The sequence below is a fragment of the Nycticebus coucang genome, chromosome 3 (genome assembly GCF_027406575.1).
Source record: "Nycticebus coucang isolate mNycCou1 chromosome 3, mNycCou1.pri, whole genome shotgun sequence".
Lineage (NCBI taxonomy): Eukaryota > Metazoa > Chordata > Mammalia > Primates > Lorisidae > Nycticebus > Nycticebus coucang.
This window is the reverse complement of record NC_069782.1, coordinates 150662670-150690333: the sequence shown is the minus strand read 5'-3', so window position 1 is coordinate 150690333 and position 27664 is coordinate 150662670. Positions and strand designations below refer to the sequence as shown.

The 27664-nt window shown below is 48.4% G+C and overlaps 1 protein-coding gene across 14 annotated transcripts in view; it reads right to left on the bottom strand.

Annotated features, from left to right (window-relative positions):
• Positions 1–1148: 1148 nt before the first annotated feature.
• TACC2 (transforming acidic coiled-coil containing protein 2) overlaps positions 1149–27664 on the bottom strand; it is a 219412-nt gene continuing 192896 nt past the window's right edge. For 8 of the 14 annotated variants that reach the window (XM_053583970.1, XM_053583974.1, XM_053583971.1 and 5 more), the window contains 12 exons: positions 26264–26328; positions 24618–24733; positions 23056–23227; positions 21619–21759; positions 20681–20770; positions 14015–14158; positions 13486–13562; positions 10230–10273; positions 3855–4015; positions 3513–3619; positions 3059–3179; positions 1149–1695 (listed from right to left, as the gene is read on the bottom strand). In XM_053583970.1, coding sequence (XP_053439945.1) covers positions 1630–1695; positions 3059–3179; positions 3513–3619; positions 3855–4015; positions 10230–10273; positions 13486–13562; positions 14015–14158; positions 20681–20770; positions 21619–21759; positions 23056–23227; positions 24618–24733; positions 26264–26328 — 1304 coding nt within the window. In that variant the 3' untranslated portion in view covers positions 1149–1629. The remainder of the gene's footprint in view (positions 1696–3058; positions 3180–3512; positions 3620–3854; positions 4016–10229; positions 10274–13485; positions 13563–14014; positions 14159–20680; positions 20771–21618; positions 21760–23055; positions 23228–24617; positions 24734–26263; positions 26329–27664) is intronic. The other 6 variants (XM_053583975.1, XM_053583985.1, XM_053583984.1 and 3 more) reach the window with 2 other exon arrangements.

Here is a 27664-nt window from a genome sequence, read left to right as displayed (position 1 = left end):
CCCAGAGTGTGCTGCCAGGGGACAGCAGGTGTCTGCTCCTCTGTCCTTGGTGCTGCCTGGCACAGCCGAGCTTCAAGTGACCCGTAAATCACAGAAGAGCCCCCACCCCACAGCTGAGGCTCCCTGGGGTCTGTCCTGTTAGGGTGGGTTGGCCCTGCACAGGAGAGCAGCCATTGCCAGTGCCTGGGCAGGGAGAGGGATGGCCGAGCTCAGGGCCATCAGGGCCTCCATCTCCTTTAAAGCAGACAACCCACACCACACACCCCACTGACAGTGTTCTCCCAAAAGATACATCCACATCCAATCCCTTCTACCTGAGAATGTGACCTTCTTTGGAAATAGGGTCTTTGCAGTGTAGAGAATCTTGAGTGAGATTTGGGACGGGTTGATCCAATGACTGGTGATCTTAATGTGGACACAGAGGTGGAAATGTGACTGAGGAGGCCACAAGCCAAGGCAGGCCTAGGAGAGCCAGTGACCATAGGAAGTGGGGAGGGGCACAGAACAGTGTCTGCCCTGCAGTCTCCAGACGGAACCAGTCCCACTGACACTTCGGTTCTGGACTCTGGCCTCCAGAACTGTGCAAGAACCAATGTCTGCTGTCTGCTGTTTGAAGCTGCCAAGTTTGTTATAGCAGCCCTAGGAAATGGGTATAGATCCCCCCCACCCTGCAGCTTGGGGTCCCGGGAGCAACAAACAACTCTTAGGACAGGCCTGCTGCTGGTTTAATCTCCAGAGCGGCTCAGTTATCTGCCTCCCATTAGTAATGGTTCACCTTGTCCTAATCCCTTAGAAGGGAATGGATGATGCATGGTTCATTCTTAGCTTCATACATTAAGGGACTGGAGGAAGAATGAGAGCCCGCTACTTCCTGGACCCAAAAAAGGAAATAGATTTGCCTCTGAAGTTAAAGAGGCCTTGTAAAAACTAAACCTAAGCTAATCCAGTGCACTCGCTTAATTATTTAAGCAGCAAGTCAGTATTTCTCACAGGCTTCATTCTACAAACCCAGCCATGATATCAAAGAAAATGTTATTTAAATCCACGAAGAAATGAGCCCAGGCAGAGGAGAGAAAAAGAACAAATCTAATATTTAACAAAAGCAAGGAAATCAACCCTTCCCAGGAAATAAATCATTGCTACACATATTGCCAAGATCCAAAGAAAAAAATTTATTTACAATAGAGAATTTTATTTCAAACATGCATTTTTTTTTTAAAAACAAATCAGCAAATGCAGATCAAGTTTACACTCCTTAAGGCAAGAGTCCCTATGCACGCTGTACATGTTCATATGAAATCCGAAAGCTGCTCACCCTGGGAACTTGTGTACAAAGGGCAAGGCCACGGTCAGCAATTTGTCTTTTATTAGAGAATCAGACAATCTCCCTGATACAGGAACTCTGAGGTCAACTTGCTATGAATTATACTAGGAAAATGCAAACCAATAGCAAGAAGTTCTGACAGTCTCCTTTGTACTGCATACAATCAAATCAACTTTATTCGGGAAGGAAATACAGTAGTGCATACGAAAAAGTGAAAACAGAGCCTGTCCATGTGATGGGAGGAACAGCAGTGTGCCGACGCTCATATTGCACGCAACGGTCAAGTCCAAGTATTTGGTTCAGAGTTAGCTTTTCCCCATTTTGGCAATCAGTTCATCGCAAATCTTAGTGAGCTCTTCTATCTCTTTGTTCTGAAAAGGAAGATGAGACAGAAGTTGCTGATGTTGAAGTCTGGCCAATCAGAATGGTCACTGGGCTTTTGGGAGGGATGGGGTCCAACAGGCCATGTGGTGCCCCCTAAGTTATTTAAAGGAGTGAGAGAAATGACCTGGAGCCAAACAACCCAAGGATACATCCCAGCTCAGCTGTGTGACATTGGGCAAGTTATACAACCTTTCTGGGGCTTGGTTTCCTTCCCTCTAAAATGTACATAGTAAGGATCAAAAACTACCTACTTCTCAGGCACAGTATTCTGGTGATGGGTACACTGAAAGGCCCGACTTTACTACTGCATTTTATTATTATATTTGTTATATTCCCTATAACAAAAAACCCACTTGTACCCCCTAAATCTATTGACATAAAAGTAAATAAATAAAATGTAGGTGATATTGTCTGACTTTCTGAGAATTAAACGAGGTAAGAAATGTACCATCAGTTCCCTGGCACAGGAACCAGCACAGAGGATTAACTGGTATGGTTCCTTTCCCTTTATTTGCTTCTGAAGGATGTAATCAGAATTATGACAGTCTGGGCTGAGGCCTTTTGTGGCTTTTTTGAGAAATAGCACAAGAAGGGATGGGTAGTTCTGCTAAGGGGGTCACTAGCATTCTTTGGAGGATGCCAGATGGGTGGTGCTGTGGATACCAAGGTCAGAGAGAGGGAGGAGCAGCACACGGCAGCTTCAAGGTGAGCCTCAAAGCACACCCTGTCTGTCCACTGAAGTCTAATCACGGGGAACTGACGTCTACCACAGATGATCTCGCAATACCTCCCACCCTCTAAAAATGGGGATCCAACAGGATGATCCCTCTACTGTGGTGGGCGTGGCACAGCACACCAAGCACCAGATTCAAAACCAGGAAACCTGGGCACACGCTAAGTGACCTCAGGAAGATGCCCCCACCCATGGAACTAGAGGACAGCTGGGGGCCTACCTAGCCCTGACACCACCCATTTTCTGCATTAGTTGGCTGCCGCTGGCAGGGGCCTGGTGTGCACCCTACCTACTTCCCAGTGACACTCTGAATGCAACGCACCAGGGAGTTCAAGCACCACACCAGGCACACTGTAGGTGCTTAATAAATATTCAACACATGAATGAATGCTGAAAGGGAATGAGAATGGTGATAAATGTCCCTTTCCCAGGAAAGGTGTTAAGGAAGCCAGTCACAGAGCTGGCATCCAACTGGATCCTCCAGGGGGAGTCAAGGGTGTGCTCATGAAGCATGAACTTGTCCTGGGAGAAGCAGTGGGCCAGGGAAGCCCCACGGCTGTGTCCCTGGTATCCTGGCCAGCAGCACTCCCCACCCCTAGCCACCCCAGTCCTGGTACCTTCTGCTCCAGTGTCCTCTCCAGGGCGTCCACGCGCAGCTGCTCCCTCCGCAGGCTGGCCTGGTGGGCAGCCTGCTCCTGCTGGGCCTTGCCGCGAACCTGGGCGATCTCAGCGTTGGCCCTGGCAGGAACAGGGAGCTCAGCAGTTATCACCCTTCCTTGTAGGTCGTCAGAGACCGCTCCCACCTCTGGGCCAGGGACAATGGTCTAGTCTGGTCCCAGTTCCCAAGTGCATAAGCCCAGAAGAACCCACACCCAGCTCCCTGCCCGTGCTGCACTCTCTGTGTATCAACATGATGCTGGGAGTGTGCAGTTTGCGCGAGTCTCAGCACAAGTACATAAGGATCACTACCACCACCCTTTCCAAGCCAATGTCAGGGGTGCCTGTGGAGTTTCCAGCCCACCGTGGCAGGGGTGCTGAGTGGCCCTTGGGATCAGATCCTGGCGCCTTTACCTGTCCAGCTTCTCCTCCGCATGCACTTTCAGGGCCTGGTACCTCTGCTCTTCTTTCTTCACGCGCGACAGGTACTCCTGCGCACATCTCTTTAGCACCTCTTCATTCTGACATGAGAGAGGATGGGGTTGAACCCATGAAAAGAAAGGCCCAGCAGTGGTGGGAGCCCTAGGAATTGTCTGATGCAGGGTTCAGCCCAGATAGCCCAGCCTGCCTCCCCAGCCTTCCAGGACCCCTCTGACAGGCAGCTCACAATGGACCTCAGAACCTCTACCCCCGCCAAGGGGTCCCCACAATCTCTCCCAACCTGCCCAGCCTCCTCCAGCTCTGCCCTGGACCCACCTTGCGGAAGCCCTCCAGGACCTCCTTCATCTTCTCGTACCTCCTGAACAGGTCAGCCAGAGACTTCTCCACTGAGTTCAGATCGGCCAGGGCTTGCTCCTTCTCCAGTACCAGCTGCTGCACGGTTTGGAGGGAGACTGACTTCTCTCTCTGCTCGTCCTCTGGTAGGAGAGAAAGGAGACAGAGGCTGGAGCCCGGGGAGTCAGAACTGTCTCTGGGGCTGGCCAAGGCCTCAGATACAGGTCAGCCCGACCAGCACTGCAAACCCTGGCTTTTCCTGGGAACCAACACACAACCTAGGCAGGGGTCCTCAAATGTTTTAAACAGGGGCCAGTTCGCTGTCCCTCAGACTGTTGGAGGGCCAGACTATAGTTTAAAAAAAAAAGCAACTATGAGCAAATTCCTATGCACACAGCGCATACCTTATTTTGAAGTAAAAAAACAAAAAGAGAAAAATATAATCACACCGCCTCATGTGGCCTGTGGGCCACAGTTGAGGACCCCTACCCTAGAGCCTCACTACCCCTACCCCTACCCCCAGGACTGTCTCTAAAGAAATAAAACCCACAGGCTCAGCATCCCAGACCTCAGCTGTGCAATCTCTCATGGGGTGGAAATCAGCCAATATTCCTTAACTTGATCAATGCATCCCTCACAGATCTGCAGGGACACCCCAGGGACTCTGAGGCTGTTGACAGCACACAGACCCATAAGGTCTGAAGGAATTTCGTGTCCAGGCAGGCTGTGGTCTGGGCTGTGAGGGGTGAGCCTTCCTGAGTACTAACAAGACAGAGAGTGGGTCTCTGGAAATCTTTAGAACGCCTCGGAAATCGAAAGCTCACAAAGCTGTCTCCGAAATTCTATTTCACACAGAAACTGACAATTTCTTTGACACAGCAAATGTCTTAACTCCAAGAAACGGGGAGCCATTTCTGACACATTGAGTCTCTCCGTCTGACCCAGTTCCAAGTGGCTGACCTGGCGAGAGGAACAGCTCTGTCCCCCAGCCCGCCTCTTTGGCCCTTGGCCAGCCCACGTCAGTACTTTGCCCCAAATGTCTAGAAAACTCATTTCCAGATTTATGAGGAAGGCTCTTTGTGTTGGTCCACCCCCAGCCCAGGTAGATGAGGGATCATGTGCTCTCTTGAAGGGAGAAGCCCCCATTCAGAGCTCCTGGGAGGGGGCTGCCCACTGCCCAGGGCTGTCTTGAAGGCTGGCTGCCACAGGACGGGCCACATCTGGATGTCAGTGCTCACTGGGCCCTATTGTGTGTCTCAGACACCATGCTGACTGCTCTGTTGGTTGACTGTCCCTAGCCAGCAGCCAGACCCAGCTTCCCAAAGTGCAGACCAGGCCGTCCTGCCGCTGTGCGAGCCCCACAACGGCCTCCCCCTGCACTGGAAATCCAAACCCTCACTCACCTGCTTGCCCTCTACCCTCCCCAGCTGCTCCACTCCAGCCACCAAGGCCTCCAACTCCCTTCTCTGAGCTTCCCAGGGATCTCTTCCCTTCAGGTCTCTGACCCATGTCCCCTCCCCAGAGTGGGGAGCACCCACTGCCACTTTCCATAGTCCTCTATTGCCCCCTCAAGCAGGGGCTACCTCAGTTGTACCAGATGCGTCCACCCGCGTATGTGTGCACGTGTGCCCGTGCAGGTGTCAGCTGCTCAGCTCCCTGATGAGCACACGCTCCATGTGGGTCTGTTTTGTCCACTGCTCTGTCTCAGAGTGTCTAGCACACAGGATGCCTCTATTAAAGTCCATGCAATGAATGAACCGAAGCCTCACAACCACCTGGGGATGAGGAGTGGAGGGGTCTTCTCATCCCCATTTAGCAGAAGGGAGAACACAGAAGCAAATCTGAGACACTGAAGTCACCATTCGCTGAGTGACAGAGCCCAAACCCACGCTCCAAACCTGATCATCAGCACTTTTGTCTCCACACGGTCCTCCTGTAAGGACAGACCTTGGAGAACCAGCTCCCTTAGTCACAGGTCTTTCCCTTCAATTTCCAGATAGATCGGCATCCTGCCCGTGCCCTGGAGATGGGTATGTGCTCACCGTGTGGTAGGGCCACCTTCTGGGTTTTAGCTCTAGCCCTGACATAAGATTGCTCCAAAGTCCTGACCTCCTGGGATCCCAGGGCCTCATTTCCAAAATTTCTCATACATGTGTGTACACCCGATTCAGCTGGAGATCCCCACAGATTCAGACTCAGCAGGTCTGGGGTGGGTGGGGCAGAAAATCTGCACCTGTGACAAATTCCCCCATGACTCAGATGTGCTGCTGGTCTGGGGACAAGCCCAGAGAGCCACTAGCCTAGAAGATGCCTAATGTCCCTCTAGCCCTGCCTTTCAGAGCTTCACTACCAGCAGCCCAGCGCTGCCCAGGGCAGTGGCTAAGAGGCCCCAGAGTCTGCCTGCCCAGGTTTGAACCCTGCTTCTTATTTCCCAGCTGTGTGACTTTCAGCAGGTATCTCAGCCTCCTCACCAGAAATAGGGGATGATAGTACTTATACCTCACAGCCTTTGAGTGAAGATTAAAGGAGAGACTGCCCTAGATACGGAGGAAGGGCCCATTATCAACAGCATTGTTGTCCATAATGAACCTTGTAACTATCATCACTGAATGGGTAAGACAGTTTGTCACGGTGACTAGTAAAGGGAAAGTTCTAAACAGAGAAAATAAGAATCACCAGCAATCTGCTTGCTACATCCAGACTCCTAAAGCAGCGGTTCTCAACCTTCCTAATGCCACAACCCTTTAATACAGTTCCTGTGGGTCACGACCCACAGGTTGAGAACCGCTGTCCTGAAGGAAAGGGTGTTTCAAAGTCGCACTAGTAAGCAAACGTTTGCTTTGATTCTTTGAGTCTTAGCTGCTTCCTTAGTTCCCAGTACACTGTACAGTGTACATTCTGGGCTGCTCTAAGCCCATGTATACGTTTCGCTTGGTTTGGTAAAGGCGCCATTTATCAAACCCAGACCATCTGATTTCCTGTACTCAAGACTCCACCTGCCTCGGGTTTCCTTTCCTCCCTCCCTAATCCTTATAAAAATAGAGTTGTCCAGTTCCCAGGAGACGGTGGAGGCAAGAATACTTCACAAATCTTTTTGTAAATGACAAATTCAGTTAAGTTCTTCAAATCAGGAAATCAGCCTTAAACCAAAGGCCTTCTGGACTCAAGTACAGAACAATGGCCCTGAAGATTTTTCCGGCCTTTCAGGCAAAACATTATTAAATCACATGGGAAATGCAGCAAATACACAAAAACAAAAGAAACAAAAACAGAAAAACAAATAAACAAACAAAGGAGGATTGCAATGGGCAGGTGTCAAATTAGGGGAAAGCGTTTACTTACCAGGCTTGCCTGTTTGTTTTGCAAGCAAAGGGCAAGAAGCAACGGAAAATGGAAGCAAAACAGATAATCAGGGCAGTTGTTAGGAAAGCAGAAAAAAATCAATTGCAACAACCTGGAATGCAAAAAGCATGAAGTCTCTTTTTGTTATGAATTCTAAGTATCAACCAATATTTGAGGTTAATAAGACATGTCCTCTTTAGTAACGTTTGACAAGAATGAACACAATGGCAAGACCAATGTCACCCTGGTGTGGAGGCCTGTGAAAAATGTCTGGAACCCTAGGGTCAGGAAGAACTGGCAAGTGCCGTGTGGGTTGGGTTTTCACTTTAAGACGCTATCGTGTTTACTCTGGTCCTGAGCTGCCAACCCTCTGGGCCCGAGTGTCTCTTTCCCTAGGGGACCCTGGGTGAGTGCCCAGAGAGGAGGTATGTCTTGCCCACGCCTCAGCCCTCTACTGTCGTCCACAAGGACCTTCAATGACCTCCAACAGTGACAACCACCAACCCACCACCTCTCTGATGAGAAAAGCTCTGGAAGAGTAGACAACAAAGAGGAAGGTCAATGAGTGAATTAGGAGCAGACACACAGTGAGAGCCCGCCCTGTGTGACAACACTGCTCCAGGCAAGGATGCCGGGAGGGTCCACCCATGCCACCCAGAGAGTGCTCCCCAGGACAGCAAAATGCTCACAGGGGCTGTGTGCAGCTCTGGAAGAGAGTGCCCCTCAAGCCGATCACACCAGGTCACCTTGTGGGGGTGGGGGTGAATTCACGCTGTACTTATACTTCAGATTGTCTAGGACTAAAGAGGGCCTAACATCTCACCTACCAATACTCTTCAATTCAAGGAAGGTCTCAAAGTCGAGTGATCTTTCTGTTCCTATAAGGACAGGCCACTTATGCCAACTCAAGAGGTTCTGACGCTTTTAATTTTCAAGAGGGAACATCTGTTCCTATCAACTCTGCTGGCTGAGCAGTAAAGGATTGCTTTGGGCAGCCTTCTCTCTGAGCAAAAGCTCATGCCCTTTTGCCCCCTTTCACCATTTGCTGACATGTCATCACAAGGGCAAAGATGATAATATATGACTCCAAGATGGAGCAGGAGGTGTCCAGATGAGCCGTGGTAGGTGGAAGTGATGTTCTCACATCCCAAGACTCCAGGGAGGGCAGAAGGTTGAGCTCCACTTGCCAAATTTTGCATATTGGAAGACATAAATCCGTCATCCTGACCATTTCTACCAGCATTTTAAACTCCAAGAGTTCAAAAGTTGTTTTTATCTCATCCATGTGTGTTTATAAATTTTGATACCAACTTAATAAAGAAATTTCATTTTGATAGAAAGCAGGTACCATGAAGCTGAACCTCAGAAACACCTGAATGGGCTTCGTTCTAACAAATGAAACTTCAAGCTCTTTCGAATGAAAAGTACTCGACTGTTGGCCTGTCCACCATCCTTGAGGCTACTGTTATATGTATTTTAGGACAAGCCACAAGAGTGATGTGACTCACATATCAAATATTTAAGAGAGAAGGGCAGCCTTCTCTCTTCCAGATACTAGCACAGTGTCAAACTTGGACACATACTATGGTTTGCAGTGACCTGGAGTTTGTACTTCATATACACTCAGGGCAAAAAGACCTTTTAAAAACTGATAATCAGGCTTGGTGCTCGTAGGTCAGTGGTTAGGGCGCTGGCCATATACATGGAGGCTGGTGGGTTCAGACCCCGCTTGGGCCTGCCAAACAACAATGTCAACTACAAGAAAAATATAGCCAGGCATGTGGGGGGCCCCTGTAGTCCCAACTACCTGGGAGGCTGAGGCAAGAGAATCGCTTAAGCCCAAGAGTTTGAGGTTGCTGTGAGCTGAGATGCCATGGCACTCTACCAAGGGCGATACAGTAAGACTCTGTCTAAAAAAAAAATAAAATAAATAAAACAAAAAAACGCTGATAATCATGAACCCTAAGCAAATAAATACAAATGGATCAACAAGTAATCCCTCCATCCACGAGTTATAATAACTTCATTTCTGAGTAGTGATCACTCTTACATAAACCTTGGGCTTGGAACTTCTGCAAAGATCTTTTCATTGTTTATGATTTTTATTTATTTATTTTTTTGAGACAGAATCCCACTCTGTTACCCTGGGTACAGTGCCCTTGTGTTGTAGCAAACGGCAACCTCAAACTTTTAGGCTAGAGTAATCTTTATACCTCAGCCTCCTGAGTAGCTTGAGACTAGAGACGTGTACCCCAATACCTGGCTAATTTTTCTATTTTTAGTAGATTTGGGGTCTTTGCTCTTGCTGGTCTTGAATTCCTGAGCTCAAGCCATCCATCCGCCTCAGACTCCATGAATGTCTCATTATTTAAAAAAAGAAAGAAGGCCCAGGTGTGGGCAACTTTTAACTTGAGATCTTTCTTTTTAGTTGGGGCCAAAGAGATCTATCAGTACTGGCTGCCAGGGACACGGGGTTAAGATGGATTCTGAGGCAGTGCACAATCTCAGTGGGAAACAGTGCTGTGACCAGCAAACAGGGTCTTCTGTGGACATAGGAGTGGAGCTGGTGCTCGTAAGCAATCATCCCACCATCTACCATCCTGGCTAAACCTTCACACAAAGCCAGAGTGAGGTATTTTCTCACCTGAGTCTGAACTAAATTAGGGTCTAAGGATTTGATTCCTATTTTCCCCCATAAGCAATAAAGGTCCCCAAACATCCCAGGAACCAACCCAAATCTCTTTTCTCATGAGGAGGACCATCCTCAGCCGGGTCAAATGGTGGCTACTGAGGTGACCACCATGGTTCCCCACAGGCATGAATAAACCTACAGCACATCCCAGCTGGTGTATCCAGGAGGCCCCCAAGCTCTCTGCCCTAGAGCGGGGCCCACATTGTCTGAGACACTCTAATCCCTCCCCGAAGGACTTCATGCTCTACAAGGAGCCCGCTCTGAGCCTATCCTCCAACGCCTCTCCATGTTTACGGACACCAGGGCAGGCCGGGGACACCCACCTATCATCTGAGCGATGGTCTTCTCATATTCAGCCACTATTTTCCTGTAAGAGAAGTAAAAACATATTGGAGCCATGACAACAGGAGGAGTTTCAATCTCACACAGAAGCCCCCAGTGCTGGACATCAAGAACCTGACCAATGTCCAGAGGGACCAGTTCTGTCTGTCTAGGTTGGCCTCACACTTCCAGGGTGACCTCCACCCTCAGCCCTCGCCCTACACACCTGAATAGGTTCATTTCCCTAGTACATAACACTAAACACACCAGTCCCCTGGGCAACATCTTTGACATCTCCCACTGCCCACTAAGAAAAAAAAAAAAAAGCCCGACTGCCTCACCATGGAAGCCGTCTATAGTGTCTGGCCCAACGGCCCTCATCAGCCTTACACCTTCCCACACCATCTCACAAATAGAGCAGCTCAATGAGAACAAAAGATTTGTTTAAACCTAGGCTTTCTCACCCCCATGTCTTTGTCCATGTTGCTGACCTGCCCCCTCTGTATTTTTGCCTCTCACAGAGTGTTTCTCAAGGTCCAATTCAAATGCTGTCTCCTTCAGGAAGCCCTCCTGGATTTCTCCTAGGGAACTCCATAACATTTTACCTGCATCTTCTCTCAAAGCATCTCATGTTTGGCATCACTGAACATGAGTCTTATCTCTGACTGGAATAAAAGCTCCTCAAGGCTCAGAGGCTACTTCTTATTTGTGTTTGCAAAGCAGGGGATGGGCCTGAAGTAGCACTTCTTGGATAGCCGCAATACACAGATGCACAAAAGTACTAAGATCTCCTTACTGGTAATACTCCTTCCCAGCTGCCCCCAAGTGAAAGGACAGCACATGAAGAAGACCTCCCTCCAAGGCCGATCTTCAGGAAGAAAAAGACTCAGGGTTTCAGCTATATTATCCATAAATAATTGTTCCCTATAAGAAAACCAACAGGTGCTAACTACCAGAGATATAGGACCCTGATGACAGAGGACCACAAAGACCCTGGGGTCAGGAGGTCTGGGCTCCCGTTGATATGGCTGCCCCAGCTGTGCAGCTCGGCTTACGTCGTGGTGCACCAAAGATTACTCTAGACCAGAGGTTCTCAACCTGTGGATCACGACCCACGGGAACTGTGTTAAAGTGTCGTGGCATTAGGAAGGTTGAGAACCACTGCTCTAGACCCTGACTTTCTGGGCTGTGGGGAGAATTCAATGGTGGGAAAAGGGAAACCAAACCAGAATGCATTCTGCAAAGTCCGAAGGCCTCACAGTTACTGGGTATCTGTATCTGGCTTCCTAATCTTGGCCTCAAGGTCAGTGACTCACCCAGGGACAGACTCACAACAAGATGGGTAACCATGACATGAGCCTAGTAGGTTTTTACCAAATCCTACACAGAAGCACCTCCGTGTTTTCTGTGACTAAATATCTCCACCCTGCACCCTATAATCACAAAACCAAGATGGATCTTTACGGCTGCCTTATCTAAGCCCATCACGCTGAGGAAGCAGAGGAGGTAACAGAGGTGTCCTTTCAGAAGTGTGGGGACACCAGGGACCCAAAGTGCCTTAGCTGGGCTGTCTTTTCACTTTATCCTCACCATCACCCTCTGAGGAGGCGCTCTCACTGTCCCCAACGGTACTGCTGATGGGGACGCTGGGGCACAATGTGCTTCAGAAACTTTTCCAGGCTGCTGAGTGGCACAGCCAGGATGTGAATCCAGGGATGGGACCCCAGAGCCTCTCTGCATATAACCCAGTGCTTTGCTGCCTTGAGGTGCCAATATTTGCCCCCATTTTACAGGTAAGAAAGTGAGGCAGAGAGTTTAGTAACACGCCCCAAAGCACTCAGGAAGCAAAGCCTGACTGTCACCTGTCTGGCTCCAGAGGCCTACAGGCTGGCATTCAGGCAGCTGCACAAGCTGGTGACATCCTGAAACCCTACCACATCACTTGGTTAACAGCACTCCCTAGGGCCCCCAGAGGTACAACTCTCCCGGGGAAGAAGGAATCAAGAGATAGAACTTCAGGCCTTCCCAGGATGCCCTACTTCATTTTCAGCACAGGGAAAAAACAAGAGCCATCCATCCCCCCAAAAGAAATGAAAGAGATTTAAAAATAAGGCAACTGCAGGGCCTCCATGTGCAAGTGAAATAGCACACTCTAAGATTAACCTCCAGCAGCCATCACAGGAAAGCAGCGGCAGAAAGAAGGAACTACCAGAAGAGCTTTCAGGAAGACGTCACTGTGACCTAGAAATCAGGGCATGCGATTACCTAAATAGTTGGGTTGCCTCTTAACTCGGCAGCACCGCTAAGCACTTTGGGTCCCTTGGATAATAAAGTAGCACCCACCATGGTAATTAAGTGTACTATATATGGGGGCTATTGTGTTTCTTCTACAGTAAAAGTCGGGAAAACATCCTAAACATGTATCCACTGAGACTGGTTAAGTTAACTGTGTTATAGCCATATAATGAACATTAAGTACCTGTTAAACACGAAAAGCTAGATACATCCGAAATATGCTGGTAAGTCAAAAAAGGAGTAAAGAATAATGAACGTATCGTGCACTTTCTTGTTCATTTTGGAGAAAAAAGGAGGCTATATACAGTCACACATTTGTGATGAGAAGTGGAAAATCCTCTTATGAGGACCCACCAGACACAGGGGACAGCAGTTACTGTGCGTTGTGAGACTGGAGGCTGGACAGGGAGATCTGTTTTACATCATACATTTATTTATTTGAGTAAATTCTTTAACTCATGTGCATGCTATTTTAATAACAGTAATACAGTAAAAATACTTTTGTAGAAATATGAGTCCTGTTTAATACAGAAAGGAGAATTTTTTAAATTCTTTTCAGAAACAGAGTTTCACCAGGGTAGTGTGTCACCATCCTGTGTAGAGTGCAGTGGCGTCATCACAGCTCACAGCAACCTCAAACTCTTGGGCTCAAGCAATCCTCTTGTCTCAGTCCCCCGAGTAGCTGGGACTATATTCACCTGCCACAACGCCCAGCTAATGTTTTTCTATTTTTAGTAGAGATGGGGTCTTGCTCTTGCTCCGGCTAGTCTCGAACTCCTGAGTTCAAGCAAACCTCCCACCTTGGCCTCCCAGAGTGCTAGGAGTACAGGCGTCAGCCACTGTGCCCAGCTGAGAACTACTTCTATAGAAGATGCTATTCCTTGGACCACACCAGCACCAGCCATTAGCAAACCACAGGTGAGCATCCCCCAGGCACCAGGAAGGACAAGCACCACAACTGACCTCATTTCCATCACTTCCCGCCTGCTTTCTTCATATTTATCTTTCCACTCTGTCACCTCTCTCTCCTTGGTTATGATCTGATGCCAGGGAGAAGAAGAGAAAGGTTAACCTCATGTGAGTGAATTCAGATGTGAACGATTCGCAGACCACAACAAGGAGACAGCAAATAAGTGTGGAATTAGAATTTCCTACACCAAACCATAATTATATTCAGAAAACCCCTCCTGATCATGAAACGAAATTAAGCCAGATATCAGGCTCTCACAGTGGCCAGTGGGAGGCATATGAATGGAGTATGCTTTTCTGTTATGCATCCAACAAAGCTATAAAAAGTCATTAAACAATGATGCCTAGGAAGAGCAAAACCCAAGGTTTGCCATACATTTTTGTGTGTAGTATTCAGAGGAGAAAGTCTGTCTCCAAAGACACTGGCTTTGCAGACCATGGAGAAATATATACACATGTACTTATTTATCTGAGGCAGGAAGCAGCTCCTTTCCCAGGGAAACCAAGTCACATGCCACAATACCTCTGCTCTGGCCATCTGGAGTGCGGAGTCCAAGTCGGGCTGCTGGAACAGAAGGCCGGCAGGTTTCTCCACCTCAGCGGTCCCGATGCGGGAGTACAAGGCTGTTTTGGAGATGGAGACATCTGTTGGGTGAGCCGCCTCTCTCTGTGGAATGATTTTTTAATTAAAAAAAAAAAAAAAGGTTAACATTAATCATATGACAATGAAGACTGCATTCATCTTTTCATGAATGGGCTGGTTGTATGGTTTGGAAACGAAGAACGTCCAAAGTATGAGAAAATGCAAAGACTCGCATGAGCGGGGAAATGCCAAGTGTAATCTGCAGAGATCTATCATCTTGCACCTGTGCAGGCAGACAATGGGGCTAATGGCAGAGGCCCATGGACCTTGGAGCCCCTGGAGTCAGGCCTGTCTGGTGCCAGTGTATCGCTGCCATTTATCAGACGCTGAACCACTTAGGCACAGTGCAAAAGAACCAAGGTCACTTGCCAACAGGCTCCACTTCCAAAACAGAATCTCACGGGTGAATGATGCTGAATTCTAGTCTACTTTTGGCTAGTGTTGAATGACCACAGACTTGATCATTTTTGTAAAGACTGCTCACATTTCAATTTGGTGGGGAGTTTATTAAGCTCCATTTAAAAGGATGTAATTCACACAATATTTAATGTCCACTGTGGTTCCTGATGTCACCCCCAGCAAGCTAGAGTTACAGATATTTGAGTTGTGCTGCCATTAAGCCTGTTATGTCAACAGAAAAGGTAAAAGCTGGGTAATGACAAAATATCCACCTTTGCTATCAGACCCTCGACAATAATCCGCTGTGCCACCCTATGACATTGGTTTGAGGCTTTACTGCCTTCTGTGGAGAACACCAGCCTCCTAGGCGTCGGGAGGGCTCTGTGGTCATCCTTTCCTTTGCACAAAAGGCTGAGCAATTTGCAACACAGTTGAAATGCAGTGTTAGGAGCACCAGGAACCAGCACAGCCAGGCTGTCAGTCTACTTCTACTGCAAAAGAGCATCACACCAGCCACACTCTCCGTCCTATGCATTAACCTTGTGGCGCTGTCATGGTTGCCAAAGCAAACCCCTACCCTAGTTACTAGAGTCCCAGTCAATGGGCGCAATGGGGAACAGGACTGCTTCTTGGGAAATCCTGAAAATAAATTGAGCACTAAACAGTACACCATAGTGTAATAGTCTGAGGAAAGCCTGATGAGGACTTAGAATGGACGGCAGCTGAAAGAGCCAGTGGTAACTGGGAAGGGTATACCCAAAGACACTCCAGCAGAACTTCTCTGTTCAATGATAAGAACAGGCAGCTTACCTTACTATAGCATCAGGGTAAGTGACCTTGAGATGGAGATCGCTTAGGAAACGCAGATAGAAGTTTAATGGATAGGACCAGAGATGACGGAGTTAGGAATGGTTAGTTGAACACATGCAAGGTCAACTACATGGTTTAGTCTATCCTGGAAGAAAACTCATATAGCTTTGAGTTCACTGCCCTGCGTGGCCTTGACTACTCAGGCTGACCCTGACTGGAGTGGGACCCGAATGATCCACCAGCCGGAGATGGTCGCATTCAACCGGACCAGGGAGATTTGCTCATGTACCATGTTCTTAGTCTCAGCCGCTCAGCAGAAGGGCATAACCAGACCACAGGGTCAGAACCTCTCACACACAGTCTCTGCTGATTGGAAATGATTTCTGCAATTCCACTTCTTACACAAGGAATTTCTCAGGAAGGGGCTGGAAAATTATACTGAGTGATGGAAACTCAATATTTGTCCTTATGGAGAAAATTCATAAACACAAAATTCCGGAAAAGATTTGAAAAGAAAAAAAAAAAAATCGGTTCCTATCACTCAAAGTAAACTAACATAGGCCGGGCACAGTGGCTCATGCCTGTAATCCTAGCACTCTGGGAGGCCGAGGCAGGTAGATTGCTTTGAGCTCATGAGTTCAAGACCATCCTAAGGAAGACTGAGACGCCGTCTCTGCTAAAAATAAAATAACTAGCTGAGTATTGTGATGGGTGCCTGTAGTCCCAGCTACTGGGGAGGCTGAGGCAGGGGCATCACGTGAGTCCACGAGTTCGAGGTTGATGTTAGCTAGCCTGATACGAGGGCATTCTAGCCTGGGGCAACAGAGTGAGATTCTGTCTCAAAAATAATTAAAAAAGGTGAACTAACATGTTCTCCAAAAAAAAATGATGAGAACAATAGCATTTCAAAATGAAAATAACATTAGACATGATCAAACTCAGCCTGGTTCTTCTGAAGATGAAAAAAATTAAGGATCTGAGAGATTGGGCCAACCGTTTTCCCAGAATGAGATTCAATTCTGACCCCAAATACCTCGGCTCCAGGAAGTGAAAAGAAAAATGAATTTAATTAAAAATAACTTTACCATAGTGGGCAGAAACTAAATACGACCAATGAAGGAATTAATAACCTTTAAGCTGCCCCAAATCCTTTGTAAAACAAGATAGGGAATGAAACAAGAAAACAATGAGGCTTCTAAGCGAATGCAAATGATACCACCCTATAGAGTGATTAGCTGTTTCCTTTCATCCAGGCCACCTGGTGTTTTCAATAAAGAAACAGATGACTTCAGAACCCACTTGAATTACTGCCTGAGTATCTGTGTTAATGGAATTCACTGTACATACCCTGTTTTTTTCTTACAGCCAAGAATTGTTAACCGAAATTAATAGGTTCATCTTTTGCTGATATTTTAAGGATCAGATATTTTTAGATTAAGCTTTGTTTCTCTCATATAATCCCCTACTTGCTACTTTAGAGGGTTAAAAAAAAGCCACTAGGATCACAACTTGAAATGGGGCATGTCCTAAACCCAGAAAGCACTGGCCTTGCAACCAACTTCCGACCTCTAGTTCACTCCATTAAGTATTGGGTCCTACAAGAGTCCCTGGTCACTGGGCCACCATCACCCCCTTCAGAGCTGCAGGCCTGCGCCTGGGGTCCTGTCACTTACCTGGCTCAGTCCCCGTTATGGTCAGATCTCTGCTGCCAGAGCTCAGGGATGGGCAATATGGCAGAATTCCTGTCCCCATGGCCAGCAGAGGCCAGCTCTGAGGGAGCACCTAAGGCTGAGAGAGCTGTGCTAGGAGGCCACAAAAGGGTGAGGACCAAGAGTCACCATTAGCTGAGGAGATGACGCAGGGAGGTACACAGAGGATGTCCAGGCCAAGTGCTGCCATCTTCAGAAGACTGGACGCCGTCCTGTCCAAATCGGACAGTAGGGGTCCCAAAGCCCAGGAAGTCCGAATGCAGCAAAGGCACTCAGCACCACGCCCTCTCACAGAAGGCCCCAGCAGATACTGCCTGGCTGTGCCCCACCTCACCCCACCCGAGTCAAGACCAGGCCTCACAATCCTCAGTGGCCTCGGGGCAAGGGGCACAAGTTCCCCAACAGGCTTTTCACCAATCACACAGGTTGCCCCAGACCCAACTCCTTCTCCCACTCACGTGGACATCTGCCCCTCCTAAGCCAGAACTCTCAGAGGACTCAGGCTCTGGGCACTCACACCACATTCTTAACCGTGGTGCCTGTGGCTAGGATTTGCTCCCTTCCTGAAGCTTCTTTGTGTGGCCTTGTTCCTAAATTACCCAGACACAGCCTTCAGTCAGCCTAATGGTCCCCATAATCCAGAAAAGTCAATAGCTTCGGGGATCACACTTAGTATCTGTTACCCACAGACAAGTTCCCTCAGTCCCGCTATGCCTTGCACCCCCTGAAAGCCACACAGCCCTGCTGCCCAGGGCCTACTGGCCTGCTGAGTGTTATATTCAGGGTGCTACCCGGGAGGCATCACCACCTGGTCAGACTCACCCCCAAGAGGACACAACCAACCAAACTCAATTCGGCCAGAAGCACATGGAAGGAAGGTGGATAATAATGGATCTGCACGCTCCTGACCCCGAGGACTGTCCCTCATTTCTAATGTCTACCTGGATGGAGAAAACCCTCTGTGTCCCTCAAAGGCTCAGCTCTGCCCATCTAAAGAGAAATTAAGTGCTTGGGGGGGTTGGGGGGAGGCATGGCAGGAGGATCCCTTGAGCTCAGGAGTTTGAGAACAGCCCGATCGGGACCAAGACCCTGTCTCTACCAAAAATAGAAAAATTAGAGTGTGGTGGTGGGCACCTTTAATCTCAGCTACTCAGGGTGCTAAGGCAGGAGGACGGCTTGAGCCCAGAAGTTTGAGGTTGCTGTGAGCTAGGCTGATGCCTCAAACTCTGCCTCGAAGAAAAAAAATTTCAAAGAAAAAAAATGAAAGAAATTAAGTTGAAGAAGCTGCTCAAAGGATAACTGGGGAGTTTCCCTGCTCTTTTCATGTTGATTTTCATCCCTCCATAGGCTATTTCTCCTACCAAGTGATTCCATTTTTTTGTGAGCAACAGCTTTATGACCACACTGCCAAAAAGACTGAGCTATGTCACATGCAGCTGAAACACATGGGCAGAAAAAAGGGCAAATTGGATACACAGCTGCTGGCTTCTCTCTGTATCAGCAGTTTCCAATGCAGTGCAGGGCAGGCAGGCATGTATATGAAAAAGTAACGCAGTGGGATCTGATGGAGTGAAGGCCCATGGATCGTCCTCGGGCTGCTCAGCTACAGTAATAGCATCTATTTCCCGTGGGCCAGAGATACCCGATAATATACTTTTACAAAAATGATACAAGTTACTATGGCAGAGAAAAATGTTCCTCATATCCTGAGACAGCTCTACCCCCCAAGAAAACATTTCTTGAGCATATACCTGCAAAATACAGAAAGAGGTGGCTTGGACTATCTCTCTGACCATGCTCAGTGGATCAATATGACATTATTTTCTGAATCAAAATTGGGACACATGGGCTGAGAACAAGTTGTCACCGACAGAAGTCACCTCCTGGCTGATACTTGCTGACGGCTGTCTCTGACATGTTCCCAGGGGAAGGAGGCAGTTACAGGAGACACTTGCCACACGTCAGACCCAATCTGAACCACTGATCAGAACATGCTCAATTCTGCCTCAATTCTGGACAGGAATATACCAGATTTATAGTGGCCAGACTTTAGGCAATTCATTCTCTTTAAGGCACTCCCCAATGATAGCAAAATACTGAGAAATAAATCTAGTAAGGGGGAAAATTCTCACTGATACTTTCTAAAAATCTTTTATGGAAATTTAATCCAAGTTTATGGTTTGGCAATAGGAACAAGGACATTGCCAATCTATACACATTCTTGTCCCAGGCCTGGGTCCCTTTGTTCCCAATCTGGACACCCATAGTGGGAACTTGCTGTCTCTTGGAGGGGTGTCCCTTTGGGCCATGGCCAGAGGGGCAGAAGCTGAAACTCCTGCTCCTGTCCCAAACACAAGAGGCGGAGACCACTGCCTCCTCTGAAGATGAGCTGTTTTTTACTCAGACAGGCAAATGGGGGCTCCCATCTGGAGACCCCAGTTCTAGTCTCCACCAGGCTGGCAAACACTGTCACCTGGCTCCATTTCTCATCTGTAAAACAGGAACTGAATTTAACTACCAGAGAGATGTGGTGAGCCTCTGATTGACAGAGGTAAAATGCAGCGTCAGCCAACAGAAGCAGCTTTCTCTTAGGCACCCACTATGTGCCAGGCCCGGTGCCACTCTCTGCACGCCCACGGCCTAAAGTCCTCACAGCAACCTGCAAACTCACTGTCACTGGCCTCATCTCACAGATGGAAAAACTGAGGCTCAGTTTTAGTAACTGGTTCAAACCCACAGAGCACAGGTGGGCCCAGCCCTGGTCTGACCCAATAGGCCCACAGGGTTGTGCAATTCAGTTAGGGGGAAGGGTCTAGGACACAATGATCTGCGTATCAGCAGCGACAGCAACTCAAACTGTGAGGAGAAATTACCCTCAACTTGGAAGCCAGGCAAAAAGACTTCCACAAGCTCTGCCGATTCATACTCCACGCTAAGCAGGGGTCAGCAGACTCTGGTCCATGGATCAGATGGCCCCTGCCCTTTTGGGTTTAATAAAAAAAAAAAATAGAAAATCTGGAACACAGTCACACCTTTTATCTGCATACTGTCAGGGCTGCTCTCACACAGAGTGGCAGAACTGAGTAGTTGTGACAGAGACTTTACTATCTGTCCTTCGCAGAAAGGATCCCTCCCGCTCCTGGCCAGAGGACCATGTCTTGGCTTCACTTACTATTCATTAGTGATAAGGCCCACTCTCAGTAAACTTACAGGTTAACTCGTAGAAAAACAGAAAACTTGCAAATTATTTTTGTTCAGCAGAGAAGCGAAGGATAACTGCATGAAAAAGTAATAATAATAATAACCTCAAGGTTATCATTCATATCCCCGTTAAGTCAGCATCAACTAGGTTACCTCTCATTTTGTAATCTTACTGACCCTACGCATCAGCTTCTCACGTTCTCCTGTTACCAGCACTGCCATCCTCCCGGTTCCCTTGTGCCTGAGTTAAATGATCTTAGCACGTGCTCAGCGTGCGTTTCTATAAGACTCACGCTTGCAGCCTTTTGGAAACGCCACTTTGTCGGACACCGACAATGCCCGCCTGATGTGTGGTTAGCAAAGCAGGCTCTGGAGCACAGCGGCACACACCATTCTCAGGAGGCAGCGCACTGTGGCAAACCGGTACCTTGGCATCCTGGCGGCTGCGGGCGGCCAGCGCAATCTGCCTGGCCAGCTTCAGGGCTTCTATCCGCATGACGGCAAACTCTAACTCCTCCTGCCCGTGCAGCGGGGCACGAGCAAACCGCAGGGAAATGCAGCAAGACACACGTCAGTGTTTTCCACACCCGCGAAATGAGCGTGTCGTGTAAACGTATCGTGACAGTTACTCGGGAAAGACACACGCTCCACCTTTCTTTCACAACGAACACCTCAGCAGATCATGAAAGTATGTGTTTAATTGCCTTCTTTCAAACCATCTCCCTTTTGAATGTCTGTTTGGAAGTATTATGCAGTTGACCAAGGAAGTGATTTTCACGAGGGGAGTAGAATTTTTACTGCACTGTTTTGATTTCTTTCCTCTCGTTTTTTAAGTTAAGGTTGGCCAACCAATTCCATGAATGAGTCTGCATCTCTCAAATGCCTGTTAACCATCTCTTTAGGTTTGCTTTGAATGTCCCAGTCTAGAGGATATCAAATTAACTTGTCAAATTTAAGTACAGACTAGACCATTGTTTTTGGTCCCATATGTGGGACCAAGCCCTGATGTTATCTCAGTGGGAGTGTGGGATAGCCTCATGTATATATATATAAACAGTTGGCTCCACGGTGATCTAATATCCTTGGTTTAGCAAATAAATCACAGAAACTGCTTTTGGGCTTACCAATGCATCTAAAAAATGACTGGGCCCAATTTCCAAAATGAATATGTAATTGCACAGTTTGTAGAATGTTGGCGTCTTGGGTAAAGGATACCATGTGCATCATCTTTGAGGGGAAGAGAGCTCGCTGGGAACATTGCCAGCGGCTCCCCGTTAAACCCTGCTTCATTTCATTGGGGACTCAGGGTTCATTCTCTACTGAGGTTTTGACAAACTCCCAAAAGGTCACACGTGGGCTACAAACCTGAAGTTTCTGAGCGAATACTGGGGGGTTCTTTTCTGCTAAGTCAGGCTCCAGATAGTCAAGTGCACCACAGAGGGAGGCAGGGTGAGCTAGCCTGCTGAGGAGGGCGTCAGCAGAGGCAAAGGAGCCCTCGGGAGCCGTCTGAACGCCGGCAGAGAGGAAAACACACAAGACAAATAGAGAACAGAGTGATGTTGATTCCAGGCCGGGACCATGCAGCCATCTACTGCTGGACATTTCTGCCTTAATGCTAAAGAGAGTATCAATTTAGCCACCACTACTTTCCTTCTTAACTGGACCAATCCCCACATGTGCAGATGGTAAGAGCGGCAGGCCCAACCCCCTCCCCCAAAGCAGGAGGCTTTGATTCCCTCCCCCAACCCTAGGCCACCTTCACTCCCTAATCTTTGGGTAGGTGTTCTATGACCCTTTGCTTATTTATCTGAAAATTTCAGCGGGTGGAAGGCAAGCTAGTTGACCGGCTTTCCAAACATAATATAACCCATCCAGAAAACACCTCCAAGTATAAATATCAAAAGATGTAAGGTTTTGGTAAAGGTCATTTTCTAAATAGTGGAAAGATGATTTCAAAAAAGCATCTCATGGTAGATCAGAAAGACTTCAAAATGAGAAGCCAGCTTCGTAGGTGACCCTTGTGCCAGAGACTAACTCATATCTCAGACCCTCCTTCTGCTCACTATAATTTTCCAGTATCTGCCCCAGCATCCAACAACCAGAACCATAATAGGAATGCAATAAATATCTGATGCATGAAACAAATGAACATTCTGCTAGTAACAGTGTAGAAAAAGCAACATACTAAGTCAATGGCTTTAGACTTGCTTAGAGATTGCTAGGAGGGAGGTTAAAAAAAAATAACTAAAATCCACCTAGAAGGCCGGTCCCTTTTAGGTGTGTGGAAGACCTAGCATGTACACCCTCTACCTTAGGGAAACCGTCAGCCAAAGATGGACACATGTAACCTTCAGGGACTGTGTGTCTGAGGCCTTCAGCTTAGCTCTGTGTTCCCCAAGGCCCCTGGCAAGGGCTGGGAGGGGAAAGGTGACAGTCCTGCTCTATAAACAGAAACGCTTCCCATCACTAAGTTCCAGGAAAACCAATTAACCAACTGTTCCTCGAAAGGAGGGTGTCCCCTGACTCCAACGCCGAGGATGGAGAGGCAGAGGACTGACTAGTAATGGCTCCAGAACAAGAGTCCAGTCAATAAAATACCCGGGAGGCAGCAGAGCACTTGGGTGAGAACTGAAAAGCCAGGCTAGTGAGTGGAGAGCCTCTCCCTCACGGAGGGTCTACTAGGCTAGCTTCTAGGGTGGGGCCCACAGCAGGAGCCATGAGTGTGAGCCTGACCCCCTTTGACGACCATAGCCAGCTGGTCCAACCCTTGTCCCCTCCATCCTCCCTTCCGATTCCACTTACAATTTCAATTGCCTCTGAGGAGGTGCCCAAGGCCATGGCCTCCAGCTCCTTCTGGGAGGATTTCTCTGGCACCTGCAAGTGTGGCTCTTGGTTGGGGGGCAATCCTCGTGTGACAGGATGCTGGATTTTTGCTGTGGCATTCACAAGGGCTTCAGTTTCTTCAAAGCTTGATCTGGAGAGCAAAAGGCATTTTTAGGGTCTTTTCATTGGAAATCCCACTGAAGCCCCAACTGCGTCAGTGTATGTGACTTTGGACTTTCAGGAAGATATGGACCAGGCCCTCAGTGGCCAGGCTGGGCAGTCACAAGGAGAGGGTGGTCCAGCTCCAACCCAGGTGCCACTGGCATGAGCTCTGCAGGTACACAGAGCACCAGGCCGTGACTGTGTATACAAGGAGAAATGATTTAGGTACCGTGCCTCAGTTGCCTTTTCTATAAGATGGAGACACTGTACCTCTTCGTGAAAATTAAATGAGAGGCTGAATGTCTGCAAAGCACTTCTCACAAGGCCCACCACAGGCCACTGCTGCTGTTAAAATAACAGCACTATCATCATTTTTCTCACTTCCCTGGGCACACTCTGCCCTGCAGGGTCTCTTTAACAGTCAAAGCAAGAGCTTTTACTCCTGCTCAATGAGAGAAAGGAAGGTCTAAATCTTAGAGCAGTGCTCCACATTTACAGGGCCCATCATCACACTGCTCAGAACATGGACCTGAGGAATGCAATATCAACACCCATGTCAGTAATACATGGTTATCAGGCAATGCTGTGTGCCAGGCATGCAGAGAATAGCTTTCTACACAGCATCTCTTTGGAAGACAGGTATCCTAACCCCTAAAACAATCGAAGACACTCTGGAAGATTGATAGCCTTCTTTATCTTCCCACAATCCCAAGGAGGTTTTATTTTTTGAGCCGGTCTCACTTTGTAACCCTACTGTAGCATCATAGCTCACAGTAACCTCAACTCTTAGGCTCAAGTAATTCTCTTGCCTCAGCCTCCCGAGTAGCTGGTACTATAGGTGCCCGCCACAATGCCTGGCTATTTTTTAGAGATGGGCCCTCACTCTTGCTCAGGCTGGTCTTGAACTCAAGCAATCTACCCACCTTGGCCTCCCAGAGTGCTGAGATTATAGGCTAGAGCTACGGCGCCTGACCTAGGTCCGTTTTATTATTACTTTCACTCTGCACTCAAATAACCTAACACGTGGGGGTTTGTCAAGTGGCTCATATCAGGTCACACAACCGGTAAAGGGTAGAGGTGGAATTCAGGCTCTGAATTCCCTATTCTACCCTATTCCACACTGCCCAACCCCCTCAGGAACAAGGGGGATGGGAGTATATGGGGGTGTCGCATGGCCAGCTGTTAGAGGATTTTGCCTTTGTCCCAAAGGCAGCCAGTACCGAAATCAACACACGTGTGTCCCTGTGGATATCAAGACACTGAAACACAGGCTGCCTGGATCTGTGCCAGGGAAATGGCATCAGGAGAACAGTGGAAAGGTGCTCAGAGGTCTGGCACCTCCAGCCTGACCTGCAACTTGCCCATCATGGAGGTCGTACCCTGAACATGGCGTTGGGGACTCCGACATATGGACAGGAGAAGACTTGACGGGGCTCTCCTGAGAGGTGTCGAACATAAGGTACAAGGCCTGCTTCTTCGGGGCATCATCGTCCTGCTGCAGGGACAAAAGGCACAGATCAGCTAGGGGACCAGCAGCCAAAATACGCCTCTTGAGATGGAAACTGGAGCACTCTTCAATAGGGCGCAAGTAACTCATCAGGAAAAGCCTTCGTTTCCATTGGGCCACCAGGAAGAGAGGTTCAAGTGGGACCAGCCAGGTGGGGAAGATGGAAGGAAAAGAGAAGGCAGAGAGAGCTTCGACATGGACCAGGACCCGACATGGACAGGGTGCAAGAGGACACTCAGAAGGGGAAGATGAGCCGACGCCTGGTGCACTGGATCTGTATGATCCAGTCACCTTTACTGGCTGGAACAGGAACCACGTTGGCCACTGGGGATAAACAGAAGTCCAGGGCTGTCTACAGTTGGGTAAGCCCAGGGACAGTCTAGGCCTGGAGAGAAGCTTGGCTGGACTAGTGCACGGGGACTGTGCAGTGTAGGATGCCAAGCCCAGAACTGGGGACTGGCACCTGTTAGTGAAGGGAAGACCTCCACGCCCCCTGCCGGGTCCCCCAAGAAGCCACTGCAATGGCCAGTGGGCACGCGGCTCTGCACCGCCATAATCTCTGCGCATCCTAAGCATGACACACTCTTCATGAAATTCACTCAAGGCCTACCAGCACACTGGTCAGCAGACGGTGCACAAGAAAAAGGGGCACCTTGTGGTTTCAATCCATTTAAATAAAAAACATCAAAACACATACATGCTCACTTCAGTGATAAAATGTTTGACCCTCAGTATTATGAACGTGGCCTCAACTCTCAAGGGCACAGTCGTGAACACAGAGGTAAGTGAACACTCTGTGAGCAACACACTGAGAGGGCAACAAAGCCCACGTGCTCTGCTCCGGAAGCCAGGACTTTACTGACCTGGAGCTTGAGTTAGGTCTGTGTATGGGTACACTTTCCTGCCCGCCCTCTGGGCCTCATTTATAGCAACCTGGGGTTTAAAACAGGCAACATCAACCTCTACAAATGATGCAGAGAAAGATAAGAATGAAAGCACCATGTGGAGGGCCATTCAGTGTTGTGAGCAGGCCCTCCTATGATGCCTCGGAGGGCATCGCTAGACAACAGCGAGATGTCATGCTCGGAACAAAACGCCGAGAGGCAGCAGGTGCCTAAGCCGGGGATACAGCTGCCCATTGTACCCACTTAAACAGGGCAGGAAAGGCTTATTGCCCAAAGGGACAACATTCAGTTATTTAAAACCAATTTGCTGAAGACAACTAAGAGCACCCCCTACCCACCCTTTTTAAAGTGACCTCTGACTGGCTCAGTCTAGGGAAGTAATTCTGCAGGACGCCTAATTGCGTTATCACCCTCTCTCTGAAAATGCCAATGAAGTGACGGAGCACGAACCTCCAGCCCCAACCCCAGGCCCTCCTTGCCGTCCCCCCACACCGGGTGCCATGGGCACAGAGAGCACTCCATTTGGGGTGTAAGTTCCCAGAGCTGCTCTGCACAGGACAGGGGCCCTGCAGGCAGGAAAGTGGGTCCCTGACCGGCCCGAGGCAGCACTTACAGGTAAGGAGGAGCCGATTTTTTCCATATATTCGATTTCATAGGCGTTTCTGTAATCATCCAACTCTGTAAGAAAAACACAAAAGCGAGGTTAGAGCCTGAGAAAGAAAAGGCAAGATTTGGGCCAGGCAGGGTGAGGCCTAGAATAGGTTCTGGGCTGCTGAGGGCGGCCTCTGACCAGAAACTTTCAGTGCAGCCCAGTGGGGGGTGGGGGTGGGGGCTCAGCTGCTTTTGGACCATTAAGAGTTTGAGAGTCCCAAGGACATCCAGCGATGCGACCACGCACAAGTCTTTGTGTGAACGGATGTAGGCATGTGGCACTAAGTTTCCAGAACAGAGTGTGCACTTGGGGTGTCAGTCATCTCTGTCACTCTTGTGTGCAGCCTGTGAAATGACATATCCTGACGACATCTTCTACAGTTGCTGCAGGGCTAGTCCAACGCGAATATTCGGATGCAAAGACCATTAAAGTCCACTGAAGTAGAGAAATGACCTATTTCAAATTGGTGAGTGTAGGCTGCAAAGAATATTCCAGACACTTAACAGAGGCTAGAAACCGCACTGCCTTCTTCATGTATCTGGGCAGTCCCACATGGAAAGTCAGCTCTGACCCTGCCCAAGGAACAGGCTGCAGACCCACCATATACCTCGCACTGCACTGGGCACAGTGGATTCCGTGGTGAAGGAGACCACAGTGGACTTCTGTCCTCATGGAAACCACAGTCTAGAGCTACCGGATGCTCCTTTTCTATTTACAAGAAACCCAAGATGTGATGACTGACCAAGATGTGATGAAACTGGGAAAAAGCCTTGGTGCAATCTATAAAGCTGACTGCCTCAATTTTTTTTAGATGAAAATAAGTATAAAAAAGTGTTTAAAGCCCCTTTATTTCTGCGTATTGTTGAAGGCATCACTAGGGGAGGGGGTGATTTCTTAATGGGTTTAGAATGAGATTATTTCCTGGAAGATTTCCTTAAATCCTGCAAGTGCGTGTGGTTGTGGCTGAATAAACTCAGCATTCCAACATGTGGACACCTTTTCAGGAATCTCTCAATCTCCCTGGTGAGGTAAGGACATCCTTCTAGTAAATAAGACCAGATCCCGGGACTGAGGATGGTTTCATGGATTAAAGGTCGAAAAGGCTGGGTGCTTGTAATCCCAGCACTTTCAATGGCCAAGGAGGAAGGATTGCTTAAGGCCTGAGTGAGAAGAGAACTCTCTACGAGAAACAGAAAAAATTAGCTTGGTGTGGCAGTGCACACCTGTAGTCGGAGCTGCTTGGGGAGGTGGAGGCAGAGGATCATTTGAGCCCAGGAGCTCAAGGTTACAGTGAGCTATGATGAGGCCACTGCATCTCAGCCTGGGTAACAGAGCAAGACCTTATCTCTGAAAATAAACAAT